General features: G+C 47.0%; 1 protein-coding gene across 1 annotated transcript; it reads right to left on the bottom strand.

The window, feature by feature from the left end:
* Positions 1–2444: 2444 nt before the first annotated feature.
* Positions 2445–15516, bottom strand: LOC135825235 (fibroblast growth factor receptor 2-like). The gene is made up of 8 exons (XM_065337972.1): positions 15432–15516; positions 13897–14171; positions 12016–12181; positions 8996–9175; positions 8185–8335; positions 6684–6826; positions 4687–4924; positions 2445–3213 (listed from the first exon to the last, which is right to left on the bottom strand). The coding sequence occupies exons 2-8, from the start codon at positions 14167–14169 to the stop codon at positions 2508–2510; spliced, it is 1857 nt and encodes a 618-aa protein (XP_065194044.1). The 5' UTR covers positions 14170–14171; positions 15432–15516; the 3' UTR covers positions 2445–2507.
* Positions 15517–15756: the final 240 nt, after the last annotated feature.

The following is a 15756-nucleotide window of genomic DNA, read 5'->3' as shown; positions in this document are numbered from 1 at the left end:
GACAGGAGACAGTTTGGAGAAGGTCACCACACATGCATTTTTATCGCTCCACAGGTACCCTCGGTCTCAGGTACCTTCGGTCTCAGGGACCCTTGGTCTCTGGTACCCTCAGTCTCAGGTACCCTCAGTCTCAGGTACCCTCAGTCTCAGGTATCTTTGGTCTCAGATACCCTCGGTCTCAGGGACCCTCGGTATCAGGTACCCTCGGTCTCAGGTACCCTCCGTCTCAGGTACCCTTGGTCTCAGGTACCCTCGGTCTCAGGTAGCCTCGAGCTCCTGTGTGGGAGCAGATCCATTACTACTTCGAAGTAATAATAATCCTAATAATAATAATCACATTCGTTTCCATGTAATTGGGCTTGTAGCCCGTGTGTACTTGCGAACTCTAAAAAAATATATACATACATACACTTGAGAGGGACGAAAAGCGTTTCTTCTGTAACTCTGAGTTTCACGGTTTTAACCGATCATCAGACAGCAACTTGACTACAATTTTCAGAAGATAAGATTGATATAGGCTGCAAGCTTGGATCATAGCGCGAATGGATGATCCGGGCTGATGGTGTAATACATACATACATACACATACTTCAGTACATGAAAACAACGCATCTTCGTGATGAACAATCGCACAGCAATGTTCATGACGTTTGGATACAGCTTGCACTGCCTGTGTACTGCAAGACTAGATATTTTATCCTCAATTAAAGTTAACGATCTCAGAATTTGGAAACGAGTTAAGAGTAACTCTCCACCACTGTAACTAGATACTATATACAGTCAGAAAGTGCAACAACTAGGCACAAAACTGACAGAGTACTGAGACATTCGACGTCCTGACACCTAGCTTCAACACATCTCCGTAGCGCTAACCGACAGCCTTCCAACTTGGAAGGTTCAAGGTTATGGAAAGACCAAAGAGGGGAAGGCAAGCGCAACGAAAACGAGCACAAGCTACAGTCCCAACGGAACAAAGAATGTCGATTGTCACTGGACGATGACGAGACCAGTAGGCGATTTGACAAAGCGGTCTAACTACAATTCGAAGCAGCAAAGCAGCACACCACCCAACTTGGGTGGGTCAAAAATATCAAAGATAAGTTAAGAAGGGTTCCGCTTTGCGAGAACGAATTGTACAAGCCGAAATCTAAACTCCTACAGTACTCCTCATGCATGACATTGTGATGGACTAGTTGACTACAAAACAAGTTGTTTCACACGACGTACGTTTCGCCTCTGTCAGTTTTGTGCCTAGTTGTTGCACTTTCTGACTGTATATAGTATCTAGTTACAGTGGTGGAGAGTTACTCTTAACTCGTTTATTATGTCCTTTTCCTTTCTACTTTTATTATTGGCTCAATACCCGAGTTTCAAATCTCAGAATTTTTGTGGATTAATAAACGAAGTGAAATTTTTACGAATTCTGCCTCAAAACCGGCAAATAACTGAACATGTACATTATCGTTTTGCACATAACGACTTGAATGTGAACGATTCTTTCAAATTCGTTAACTCGTTATACCGAGAGAGCTGAGAAGCTCAGGGCCCTACGCTATGCTTTTTTGCTTTGATGACCTAGGCAAAAAAAGCATTGTAAATTTTTCATTTCTCCAATTATGTTTAAGACAAAACCTGGGATTCGAACCCGCACTATCGCCCTGCATGCATCCCCAGATACACTTCGCATACATACTAATTCTTCCAAGTTGCTTCACGTTATGATCTTGCATTTGAAAGATCTATTTGAATATTGTGGCGCCAGCTGTTTGTGGCCAGCCGTCTTTGATGGTACGGTACGGTACGGGACAGGTACGGTCGAGGGTAATACGATACCGTCTACCACCTTGATGACCAAGGCAAAGAAGCACAGTGATGTTATAATTTTTTCAATTCTCCTATTTTTTTCAAGGCATAACCTGGGATTCAAACCCGCACAATCGCCCTACATGCATTACCCGATACACTTCGCATTCATACTCATTCTTCCAAGTTGCTTCACGTTATGATCTTGCATTTGAAAGCCCAATTTGAATATTGTGGCCAGCTGTTTCAATAAAATTACTGTTGATGCAATCACATAGAATCTATCTTTCGGTACACTAACAGATGTTGCTGCTCCAAGCTGGCCACAGCCCGACTAAGTACATGTACGAGCGTCAAACAAGGCACTGTTGAAAGGTGCTGCTGCAATGGAAGCTGTGCTGGGTCTTGCTAAAAGAGTCTGGAAGGGATATGTATCCTCTCGGATATCGTAGGAAGAGCGTGACGTTTATTAATTGTGTTTTATTCTCACATAAAATTTGAAATCATCACGCTAAGGACAGTTGCAGTTAGTGATGTCGCTAAATGTAAAGTGCTAACATTTTTCTGCTAGAAGCATTGCTCGCTCCCCTCCTGTTCGGGGAGTGTGTTTGTGTGATAGGGTGGGGGGGGGGGGGCAGTTACTTTGTGTCCATGTACCCTGCCGAGCACCTTCATCATGCCGTCTCTTGCTGGCTGCATGTGCTTCACAGGAACGACTGGGCTATCGGGTCGACATTCTCTTTGCAGTGTTCCTTCTGTTGGTGAGGTTTTACATGAATGTGCTGGGCATGGGTGTCCTGCTGATGTGTCACTCGGTCCTGGTCATTAATGCGCTCTTTAAGTACAAAGGATTCCGGGCGTTGAACAAGCCGCTTGTAAGCCGGCTTGCGACTGGCTGTTTGCTTACCGTTGGCATTCTTGCCTCCCGCTGCAGTCTGGGCCTTCTTGCCTCCTGCAGCAGTCTGGGCCTTCTTGCCTGCCACAGCAGTCTGAGCCTTCTTGCCTGCCACAGCAGTCTGGGGCTTCTTGCCTGCCACAGCAGTCTGGGCCTTCTTGCCTCCCAAAACAGCCGCAGCTTCACGCTCCATTTGCCGTATTGCTTTCTCGTCAGGCGACGGGGCTGTGGCTGGTCGCCAGAGTTCAGTGTTGCTTACTACGACCTTTTGACGTCTAAAGGCTGGTACGACGCCCGCAGCCGGGGCTGCGGCGGCGGCTGCCTTGCCCTGGCAAAACTGGGCGTCATCCGCAAAGATCTCAGTACAGTACTCTACAAGCACCTCATTCCAATCCGGATTGTTAGCCGCACACTGCTGCCCATGCTGAGGCTGCTTCCTCAAGCTCTCGAAGGATTTTAGCACTTGCCCCTTTTCTTTGACGGAGTACATCAAACCGATTAAGGAAGTTGGATTGCTGCAGAGACACAACAAAAGGAACCGGACACACAGCATTACGATGGAGAAATGCCAATATGAAATGCTTCCCGGGTCATCCTTTGCTGTGCACGGCGTCAATGCTGCCTGGCTCCCCATTGGATCCAGGGTGAAGTTGGCCATGGTTGGCAACAAAAAAAACCCGCACAAAGTGTTTATTGGGTGCTCCAGCCATGTATTGTTTGGAATATAATTAAACTAAACTAAACCTCCGGTACAAAGTACCTGGGATGTTACGTACTTTACTCATTGACTTTACTCATTGAATCATGCCTCCCAGGTCTTACCAGTGCCCTCTCAGGAACAGGTCATAAAAAATCACACGTGCTTCATCTGCGTGAAAGTGATCAATGCCCAAAACCTGCCGATATGAGAAAATGCACGGTATGTTAGCAGGACCCGGTATGCCCAAAATATGTGGAACCTTGTTCCCCTCTTTCTTGTCGACTACCTGACTTGAACAGCCGCTTTTGCTGGCAACTGCAGGGTGGTTGCATCAATCAAGTTTTACTTTAGAAGCATGTTTACACTCTTGTGATGGGCCATGGTCGAAAATTTGGTGAACAGTTTGTTTAAAAAGAGGAACATGTATGTTGCAAAGAGACCGTATTTAGAGTGTTTGAGGTGAGGCACCCTAGCATGGCCAGCTCTGCGCCATTATACATGTAACGTAAAGTACCGTTGATCCGCCCTCCCCCCCCCCCCCACGCCATGTCTCCTTCCCAGCTGGGTTTTTCAGCAGGGGGCGGGAGTTAGATCAAGGCGGTCAAGTGCAGTGCGATGTACAACACCGTGGAAGTTCTGACTCAATGTGCTGGATTGTGCACATTTTCATTCTCCATTCGCACGTATTGTGTACAACAGTGCATGTGTTGGTTCAATATCGTATTTCCTTGTATACGCCGAAGTCGCTTCACAGGCGGAAAATCAACAGGGGGGGGGGGGGGGGGGGCAATTGGAGAGGCGTCGGATCAACGGTACATTAAGATACATAAAGACTTTTTCATTGCGTGGACTGCATGGGAGCGATGACCTAGCCACCCGATCCATGGATGCATTGCGGGGGAGGGCAAAGAGCTGTGGACCACATGCACGCAAGTGCAAAGTCAAACCATCACGATGCTGGTTATTGTGATCGAGAATAAGGTATTTTCTCCGCGATGTGTTTGAAACTGATGGTGGCGGTGGGACGGAGCGCTCTGTTTTACATAGCTTGGACAGTCATGTATTTATGGCCTCTTAATCAAAATTAGAAATTGGATGTCGACATACGACCAGACTTAACCATTCATAGTGATATTGAGCAGGTGAATCAAGGCCCTAAGTATTGGGGGTCGACTTATAACCAAGTGCGACTAACAACTGGTATAGGAGTACAGAAAATGACATAAAAGGTAGCTGTCTGCTGACTGAGCATATTATACATTTAAGTAGGTTGGACATGCAAACCTACCGTATCACAATGTTTTGGACCACTTCAGGCATCATCGTCAACCGTTGAGCGACGGCTTTCACCTGCTCCGTGTCAAGTTTACCAGGCTCTCCCGGCGAACACTTCTCCCGATATTGCACATGTATTCCGTGTCTGTAACCTGGGGCATCGGTGAGCCAGCGCTGAGCTAGCAGATCCGTTGCACTAGGGCGTCTCTTAGGGTCGAATGTTAGTGCTGCAGTTATGAGATCCTGAAGCTCTGTAAGGGAGAGAATCATAAACGGGGAAGACAATCATACTCGTACACCTGCACATCGCTGAAGCGATGATAGCGAACAAACTTGTGCTGGGATTACAACATCAAAAAGCTTGCAAAGCTGATGAATGGACCACCACTAAATTTAGCCTGGTCTACACCACTCAGCTGGGTGTAGTGGCTTTTTCAGGCCAGTGAATCCCTATGTTTCATTTTGTGTTTACACACCGCACCACATACTCTGGCATGCACTGGCTGTTGGCAACCACCCAGGAGAATGAAAGGAGAGCTAGGAGAAGAAGAAATACGTGTGCAACCACAATCGTCGGGAATTGAGCAAGCACCCTCTCGATTGGAAATCGACAGCACATACAACTGCTCCATACGGGACACACACATGTTGATATGCAATAGTGTGTGTGTGTGTGTTTGTGTGTGTGTGTGTGTGTGTGTGTGTGTGTTTGTGTGCAGCGATCAAAATCGTTCCTACAGTACTACACCAATCTTGGTAGATAAGGATTCATCTGCAACGCATGCAGGCCCACATACCATGTTGGGCTCCAACTCTGACCCCCCACGGCCACTCAGCCCCCTCCTCCATGGATAACATGACATAAACCATGTAGGTCCTACAGTCCGCATGCAATGTTTATTTTCTCCACAAGTTCAGCAAAGATCTGAAACTACTCCACTAACATAGTACTAATGTTGTTGTTGTAGATGTTGTTGTTGTCGTCGTCGTTGCTGCGGTTATTGTGTCGACCTGTTTGTGTGTATGTGTGTGTGGGAGGGGTAATAACATTTTCTATATTTCTTTCTTTCATTGATTTATTCTTTCCTTCTTTTTCCTGGCTTGAACATCATTCTCTTTGGTAGAAATCTGGTGTTTTCTTTTGGCGAAATAAAGATCTCACTTGCTGTTGCATTTATCGTACTCTTCTCCACATCGCAGACTGGAATGTGAGTAACAACGATTTCCCCAAAACAAGAGTTGGCGGAGTGGTATTTGGAAATGAGTAAATAGGCAAAGCACGTAGGTCATTCAACTGAAGGATAAGACGATGTCACAATGTGGAGTTTTTGTGCAGCGTCGGCCGTCGTTAGGTGACTACAGACGAGTTTTTCCCACTTTAGTCATGTGACCCTTGCCGGCCGGCATGAAACTATGAACTTTCTTTAATCTTCCATTCAATGCCCTATCTGTCACCAATCTGCCTTCTGCATTGAGCTAATATACAATACAAACCATTGCAAAAGACTAGACGGTGGTTGGCCGGGTTGATGCACAGATGCATCGGTGCAGAAGAGGTGAGTGTCTGTCACCAAAACAGATCTCAGAGTCACAGTCTGGTCTCGCATCCACCCATGCACCAACACAGGATCAAGATTCTTCCCATTCACTGTAGTGATGTAGACACATGTTATGGCCATGCGTACGTGCGTACGTGCAGTGAACTGTAAGTGAACAAATATTCGGCGCATATATAATATATTTTCGACTATTTTCCGCCTGGTCATTTTTGGCCGAAAATTTGTTTTGTTTTGCAAGCTTCAGCGTGACAGTTTATACAGGCGGCAGCAGCACAGGTCGAAGAATAGATGCGGCCGAAACGGATTTTAGCCTTGGGAGGCTGAGCTTCGAATGAGCCGAAAATACGCCAACTTACAGTACAGCATAACAGAAAGCGTGGAAGACGAAGCCTACAATGGCTGCCTCCTGACTTGTGTTGCTGCTGTCAACATAGTAGTGGTTTAAACTCACCGCCTGACAGAGCGAGGAAAGCGTCATCGCTGAAGACCGAACATCCTTCCAACACCGCTCTCAGCTGTCCTCGGTGACTTGGCCTTTTCGGTACAGGTGATGTGTGTGTTCTCCCGGTGACCAGTTTGAAGATCAATACTCCCCTGGGCACACAAAAACATACAAACACACACATATAAATGCACGCGTGCAAAAACACATGCATGAATACACACCGACACATGCGTGCAGGCAAACATAATGTTTGGAAGGAGCGGTAAAGGCTAAAATAGCATTGAAACAAGCAATAAAAAGAGCTAATTCTGCTGTCATTCCCATGCATCAATGAAAAAAGGAAAAAACCTGGCATAGTTAACTCTATCTATAGCAGCAACAATGTGATTTGGAAAGTACAGTTCGGTTGAGGGATGATGATGATGGTGGCGGTGGTGATGATGGCGGGGGTATTCTGGCAGATTTTCGCTGGGGTCGTTCTAGCCTATCCAAGCAAGTGCGCTCGGATAGTGATAAGGGTAGGCTTCAGCTTACAAAGAATATTGAAAGACTTCAGTACTGCTATTCCTGACTGTGTATTAACTATTCTCCGCCTAGCGAAGGTCAGAATGGAAAGATTGTTCCGAGATGCCTGTGTTTTTGTTCTTCACTAAGTCATTATGTTTCTTGCTACGATAAGGGTCACCACAGTTATTCACAATCGGCGAGGGAATGGGAACATTGTGACAGAATTAGAGGATGATTCGTGCCTTCGTGATAACTAGCAGGCGCAGACTTTCGTGGCAGTCTCCAGCTGCTGAGATACTATTCTTGGTTTGTAGTGCTAATGCTGATGTTATTTTTGTTGTTGTCATCATGGTCATTGGCGTCGCTGCTGCTGGTGTCGGCATCATCGTCGTCAGCGTCATGGTATCTAGCATTTCTCTAGGGCAATGCACGTACACTGTTAGCGTTACAACATACCCAGAATGCCTCAACCTTGCCACCAGCAAGCAACTCAGGTTAATGATCATTGACACATGCATGAACCCCGCATGGTTTGTTTATGCGGGCAATATGCGACCTGCTCATATTATACCCGGGTTTAACACCATGTGGTCTAGATTTGAAACTCGGATGTTGACCCGATGATAAATAAAAAAGCAAAGGAGCAGAACATAATTCGATATGTTCCGCTGCTTTGCTTTCTCAAAGGTCTAAATTTGAACGCTCTTTCAATGAGCGAACTAAAGAATTTTTTACTGTAAAACCGGGAATTTTCGGTGGCATATTATTTTCGGTGTTTCAAAAAATCAACGGTTTGGTAGTGCAAACATTTTGGCAAACCAGTTGTCCCGATCTCAAAAATGTTTCTCCGTGGTGTCGCATTACACTGTTGAATTTTAAGTTGCGTTTTATTTTAGGTAAAAATTAACTGCTCCAAACTTACCGAAAATAAATCTCCACCGCACTGTTTCCGGTTTTACAGTATTATGACTAGAAAAGCAGTTAGGAAATCATGACTTACAGCTGCCAGATATCAACCTTTGTAGTGATTGGCAAGCTGGGATGGGCCTGCTGGAACTCCGGTGGATTGAGATGGTGCTTAATATCAACCACAGATCCCTTTGCAACAAATAATTCTTCGTCCCCGGAGACATCTATGGCCAGTCCAAATCCTGAAAAGGGAAGCAAAGAGAAAGGTTTGCAACACATGAGGGTATGTGGTGATGAAGTCAAGACAATGCCGATAATTGTGTGTGTGTGTGTGTGTGTGTGTGTGTGTGTGTGTGTGTGTGTGTGTGTGTGTGTGTGCGTGTGCCCGCGTGCATATGTGTGCATAGATTAGTGACACCTCACGTCTAACTCAGCCACCAACACCAACAGCACCAGTACCCCTTAACTACACTTGGACAGCCACCAACTCTACTGCTGCTACCGCTGCCTCCACGGCCACCGCCACCGCCACCACCACCACCGCCACCACCACCACCACCACCACCACCACCACCACCACCACCACCACCACCACCACCACCACCACCACCACCACCACCACCACCACCACCACCACCACCACCACCACATCCACCATCGCCACCTCCACTGCCACCTCCACTGCCACCTCCAACGCCACCACCACCACCACCCCTAGCACCACCATCACCACCACCACCACCACACCTGCACCAACACCACCACCACACCTGCACCACCACCACCACCACCACCAGCACCACCACAACCACCACCAGCACCAGCACCACCACCACTAGCACAACCACCACCACAACAGCACCACAACCGCCACCACCACCACCACCATTTCCGCTACTCACCTACAAGCTTGACCAGTCCGGACTCTTGTACAAGGATGTTACTGCCTTCAATGTTATTGTGCAGCACCTTGGCCTCATTCATGTATTGCAAAGCCAGCAGCACCTGCTGTATAATCGGGCGCATCACTTGTTCAGGAATCTTGCGATCAGGGGAGTTTTCTTTAATAATTGTTAACGTCCCTGTGCAGTATCACCGACAAATAGGCAAGAGGCAAGACACAAGTATTGCTGCTAGAGAGTATTATTATTATTTTCATTTTTCTTTCAACTTCCCTCGGGCAGGGAATATATGCCAATATGGAGGGAGCGGGGCAATGGCCCAGCCAGGATAGTAGATAAAAAATGCCAAATGCCAAGTGACAAAGGGCAATGACCTACACGGGGGGGGGGGGGGGGCAAAAAGAAGCAAGTCTGGATGAAGAATCTAAATGTGTATTACCCGGAGCTGATTGGACACCCAACCTTATCCATGAAGTTGAAAGTAATAATTATTAGACTTATGCGCAGACTTGTACCTACATGTATATGTGCATGCACATCAAAATCTACACAACACCGCAATGTGTATGAGAGGGTGTGTGTGTGTGTGTGTGTGGGGGGGGGGGGGGGGTATTAGCCATTTCGGGGCTCCCAGTTCAAATAATATTATATGAGCCGCGCCAAGCTAAAAAGTGGCTTAGCGTTTTGCCAACAAATCGAGAAAATCACCAAAACGTCACAGTCGGCAAAATTCTACTCGAGCGCAGTCACGAAAATATTCACTTTCGAGCATCCTTTCAAATTCAAGTAAATAGTTTGCAAGTGGAGAAGAAGGAAGAGGCCTTTTATTTTTGAGCAACACTTCTTCAGTGTTCCCTCTTTCATCGTTGAGTAGATTTCTCGGCGCTGCCAGAGATCGTAATGGAGCGTTCTGGAGAATGTGGAGGCGAGCTGGATGACACTCTGTCTCCGTGTGCGCCCAACCCTAGTTGACGAGGAAAACTCGCTCATTCATAGTGGCTATGGTTCTCATCGTGGCCACGACTAGTCTAGAGCGTCTGGTATACCTATGTGGAGACGTCTACAAGCCGTCCGGCCATCACTCTGACAAGCTCCCTAGTGAGTTGGATCTTGCTGCGATGTTTCACTTTGTTTCGGGTACCTTCAAATGTTCATGACGTGGCGTACTGTACTCCAAAATTTCCTCATTTCAAGGACAATAGTGCTAGTATATCGTCCCGTGGTGCTTATACCACTACCTACACCAGGGAAGGAGAATGACATGGACTAGGACGGACAAAGAATCAGTGCCGCCTTTTAGCGATGTGCAGTCTGTTGGACCTATGTGCAAGGGACCAATGGAGCTCGATCTCTGGCACAACACTACGAGCTACAGGGAAGGATAAATTCATGTTGGCATAGGTGATTGGAGAGAGGATGACGGACTGCCTTGGTAAGATGCGACATTTCCCAGCCCAGCGAAAAATATAGTCACAGACTCACATAATCATTGAAGGATATGAAAATTCGTGTTGCGTGATGAAATGACATGAGATGAATAGATCAATTATCTCTTCTTTCTTGGATCTTCTAATCAGAACACAAGTGCTCGTTCCTCTTGTATTGCTTCCACACCTGCTAAGCTCTGTCTCCACTTGGTGGCCCATGTTTTCTGGAGTAGGTATTATCTTAGTTTCATTGATACCAGGCATGCTGTGACATGTGGGCAATGTATGCTTATTTATGGCACATATACATTTCAGATGGGCACCAAAATTTCCTTGATGGAAGTTGGATAGGTAGACATCGCTTTGGCATGAAAAAAGAAATTTCCAAAAATTATGCCTAAGCCACCTTTTTGCTTGGCTCGGCTCATATTTTATTCTGGTCGAAGATCAATTGCAGCACTAGACCTACAACTTGATGGCCGCGACATGCCTAGAGTTAAACTGCGACATTAACATGCATTAACAATGAGCGTTCTGATTTACGGGCATTTCGCAGAAGTGGTGAGTTCCACTGTACTACTGTTCAATGTAGCACATAGATGTGCAACATATCCCAGATTGTTGCGTACAGTAGCCGGGATTATCCCTGTAGAAGCCGATGTCCGTGCCAGGCTTCTATTCAAATCAGGCTTGTATTCCAAGCGTGTGTTTCTATGCAGGTCAACAACAAGCCAGGCTTATGTGCAGACAGCCCATCTGGAAATTCAAATTTGTATTAAAAGCCGGATTTTGTACGAGACACTACAGCACTTTACTCAACAGTACTGTCGGCCGTGGAAGAACTGGGGGTCAGGTCACTAGCCTAGCCCGTTCTTATTTTCAGCGAGCACAGCAGTTTCGTTCTCATTCGATGGTACAGTCTTACATGTACATTAACGCAGAGTAATACGTCTGTGTGTACGGTATAGCGTACATTACAGTTCCCGTTCTTGTCTGAAAAAAATCCAGCCTCGAACGTTCTTAAAAATTGGTGAAATTCTAGCCTGGCCGTTTTTCGGTGGTCCGTTCTTCGGCGCCCGACAGAACTGTACTATTGGTCACCTAAGAATGAACAGGCTAGAAAGTGACCAAGCAGAGCAAACTAACATATACGCGGTGAGTCAGCGGTGACTAGACAGTAGTAAATGAAAATAGGAACGGTCTAGGTAACGAATCTGACCCCGCTGTTCTTCGTACTGTATGCCCAACAAACAGAATGTGCACATGTCACCCCTAGCTCTCCCACTGTACCCAACTAAACTTCATTCCGCACAAACTTGACAACCTCATCACCGGCACGACATGTGTCTCGGCCGCAACCCAGCTGTTGTCAGTGCGTATGCAGTTACCATGGATACAGCGTTTGTTCTGTTAAAACGATTGAAATAGTTTTTTAGTGGAAATATACCATGTCTATGGCCTTTCCCCACCAAAATGTATGTGATTCGGAGTCACTGATAATATCAGTGACATTTGCCATGTATGGCCAGTGCCTGATCTCAGACCACCAAGCCAAATGAGGTACGAGCGTATCAGGATAGAAAGGTAACTCACAGTTGCGGAGCCGTTCAAGCAGCAGAGCTGCTCCACCTTGGTACTGCATTGCACCGTAGAACATCACAATGTTTGGGTGCTCCATCTTTCGCAGGAGAAGAACTTCGTTCGTGATCTCTCGCTCCGAATCGGCCGTTCCATTGTGACGTCTGGCTTTGACAACTGACTGCAGGGGGATACACAATCCGTTAGCAGACACACGCCGACATCACATGCCAACACCATTCGCACACCCATACAAGTTACACACCAGAACCAGGCACCCACCGACATCACACACGGACACGGATCACATGCCACCATCAGGTACAAGCCAACTTCAGGCAACCATTGTCAAAAGGCACATGGATCCACACCGATCACATGCCGACAGTAGGCAAACGCCCGCATCAATCATATTATGCCGGCTCCACACATACGCCCAAACCAGTCACATGCTGCCACCAGGCACTTCCAGACACCATGAGCACGCACATACACAGCAGGCACTTCCAGACACCATGAGCACACACACAGACACACACACCAAGCACTCGCAAACACCACGAGCACACACACACACAACAGGCACTCGCAGAGACCATGAGCACACACACACCAGGCACTCTCAGACACCATGAGCACACACACAGACACACACACCAAGCACTCGCAAACACCACGAGCACACACACACACACACAACAGGCACTCGCAGAGACCATGAGCACACACACACCAGGCACTCTCAGACACCATGAGCACACACACACACACACACCAGGCACTCTCAGACACCATGAGCACACACACACACACCAGGCACTCGCCGACACCATGAGCACACACACACACACCAGGCACTCCCAGACACCATGGGCACACACACACACACACACACCAGACACCCGCCACATGCGGGGACCAGGTACAGTATGTGTCCGTCACCAAATAATTGGGGGGTCAGCCACCTAGCCTAGACCGTTCCTATTTTCATGCATCACAGTCCATGGGCAGTCGCGTCACCGTGTACTCATTGGTATGCTGTGCTTGATGATCTTCGAGCCTGGCCGTTCTTCTGTGCTCCGTTCTTCGGCGCCCATCAGTACTGTACATGTACATGCCCACAATAGGTGCACGAAGACTTTAGAACCCGGTAGACCATAGCCTCACTGCCTAACCCTTCGGTGGCTTGCAGGTGGTGTACAGATGATTGGATGGTGTCCTCAAATAGCAGAGCTCTGGTGAAATATTTGGCCATAGACTACAAGTATTTGAGGCAATAGAAAAGCGGGGATCAACTACAGATATGGACTCGGATGGTTAGCAAGTTAGTTGTAGAACGTCAGTGCCGTCGGTCAGTGTCGTGCAATGTTATCGCATGAGCTGATTGTTTAGTAACTGGTGGTGTTAGTGGACATTATGCGTAACTTGTAGGTCCTTGGTGCTTTTTTCTCAACTACAGATAACTTCTATATCTTTTTAAAAGCCTTTAGACTCTACTTTAAACTTGGCTCTTGGGAACTGCTTGGCCAAAAATGGAGATTGCAAAAGTCGGCAGCCCCAGTTAGGCCAAATACTAGTACAGGTAAATACACAGAGCCATGGATGCTTGTCAAGGGAGCGGGGAGCCTTCTTGATCGGTATACAGTAAGCTTTGAGGTGGATAGGTTATTAGCACAGCTACGTACATGCTGTCCAACCGTCTTACTATCAACAGGACAGTCCTGCTTTGGACCGAAACATGTGTGTACATTTACATGGGAGACAATTGCCTTTGTATGCATTTTCTATAGGTGTCCTGCTTAAGGCTTAAGCAGCTTTGGAAAGGTGGCAAGGTTGTACAGTCACAGTCTGCACATACAACGTCACATAAGAAACGTCACTCCATGTCCTACTTACCCTGGATATATTCACCTCACCGGGGATAAAGGCCGGGAAGATAATTGAATGATGTCCACATCCTATGGGTTTATCGACGTCCACGTAAATTCTCTGCGCGAGCGAGGATGGGCCCAAGCGTGCCAGATTACCAAACAAGGCTCTGTCGAGCGGCTGAGCGTTCGGGAACTCTAGGCGACCTGGCCACCCTTTTCCCGTGTACTTTTTGCCGAAAGCTGATCGGGTCGGCTTTCCCTGTTTTGTCGCTGGCAACTGAATTCCCACTTTCGACATATCTGCTGAGAGGATCAGAAAAAGAATGTTCGAACAACAACAATGCAGTGAGCTGGCAGTTAGGTACAATGAGTGCCACCTTTGGCAACTAACTTTGAAGCATTACAAAGGCTCGTTTCTCCGTGGCAGCAGCCGGCAGCGCCAGTCTAAGGCGCAGAATTGTTTCGAAATCAGCCCCGTGCTACCTACAACGCACAATACCGGCGATGTTGCGATGTCGGCGGCTATACTAGCATATTCGGCAGGGAGCGCAAGTTCCAATGTCACCAAACACCGTTCAACATTATCGCCGAGCTCGCAAACATCATTCTCTCCGTTCCTGTTGAGCGTTGTTGTTCGCAAACTAGGTTTCACCGTGCGAACGGAGGCAGCGTTGCAGATAGGGCACGACCTTCGGCGTCCGTTTCACCACTCTACTGCTACGAGCGTGCGGCTGTTTCTCGTACATAAATAATTTTACAGACATTCGCCGCCTCTGCTCGCCTTTTCTGCGAGTTCTCCGTCATGATATAAATGAAGCATTGGCCTTGTTCATTAATTATATATTTTCCCCACTCGCACGTGGCGGAGCGAGTTCACAATGGCAAACGACACATGGAGAATGCATGCTCTCTTGACCAGCGGGTCTCAGCACTAAGCATTTCTTGAACACATTCATTTTCACATTGGGGTCCCTCTCAAACGCTCAAGTCGAGGGATCCCAATGTGTAAATGGCTGCAATAGAGTTTACGAGTACCTGGAGAATTACATTAATTCTCGATTTCGTTTGCATGCCAGCAGTGAGGCCAAGATGAACAACACATTCAACTTGAAAAGAGAAGAAACACTTGGGAACGAGTTATGCAGCAACTACTATAAAGATAATGTTAAACTGTCAGAAAGTGCGACAAAAGGACACAAAACTGACAGGCTACTGAGACATTCAGCGACCCGAGACCTAGCTCCAACACATCTCCATTGTGCAAACCGACAGCCTTCTAGTTTGGAAGGTTCATGGTTACGTAGGAACGAAGAGGGGAAGGTGAGCGCAGCGAAAATTTGCACAAGCTAAGTCCCACGGCAACAGAGAATGTCGACTGTTACAGGACGATTACGATACCAGTTAATAACAAGACAATGCGGTCCAACTACAATTCGAAGCAGCAAAGCAACACGCAACCCACCTTGGGTGGGTCAGCAATATCAGAGATAAAGGAAGGTGTGTTTCTTCTCTATTATACATTTGTTACTGGCTTAGTATCCGAGTATACATTCAACTTACCTTATTATTTTTGTATTTTTCTTTTTCGCTTGGCAAAGTAGTCGCCAAAACTTTCTCCTTCGGAGAGTGATCCCTGGATAACCAGCGGCGAGCGTATACATGTCTCGAAGCAGAGTTCCACATAGAAGTTTGTATGCGTACGTGTGTATTGGTGTATGGCTGTTGTATGCCGGAGGGGAAGTCACGTGACAAAGCTTGGAATTCGCAATTCTATACGTGCACAATCATACACCCATCTTCAAATTTGTTTTTCTGATTAGAAGTTTCATTTGGTGTGCATTTGGAAAACACTTGCTGTAACCTGGTATCTTCACCAGGTTTGCGT

Source organism: Sycon ciliatum, chromosome 9 (genome assembly GCF_964019385.1).
Source record: "Sycon ciliatum chromosome 9, ocSycCili1.1, whole genome shotgun sequence".
NCBI lineage: Eukaryota > Metazoa > Porifera > Calcarea > Leucosolenida > Sycettidae > Sycon > Sycon ciliatum.
Note: the sequence above shows the minus strand (reverse complement) of the source record. Positions and strands in the feature narration are given on the sequence as shown.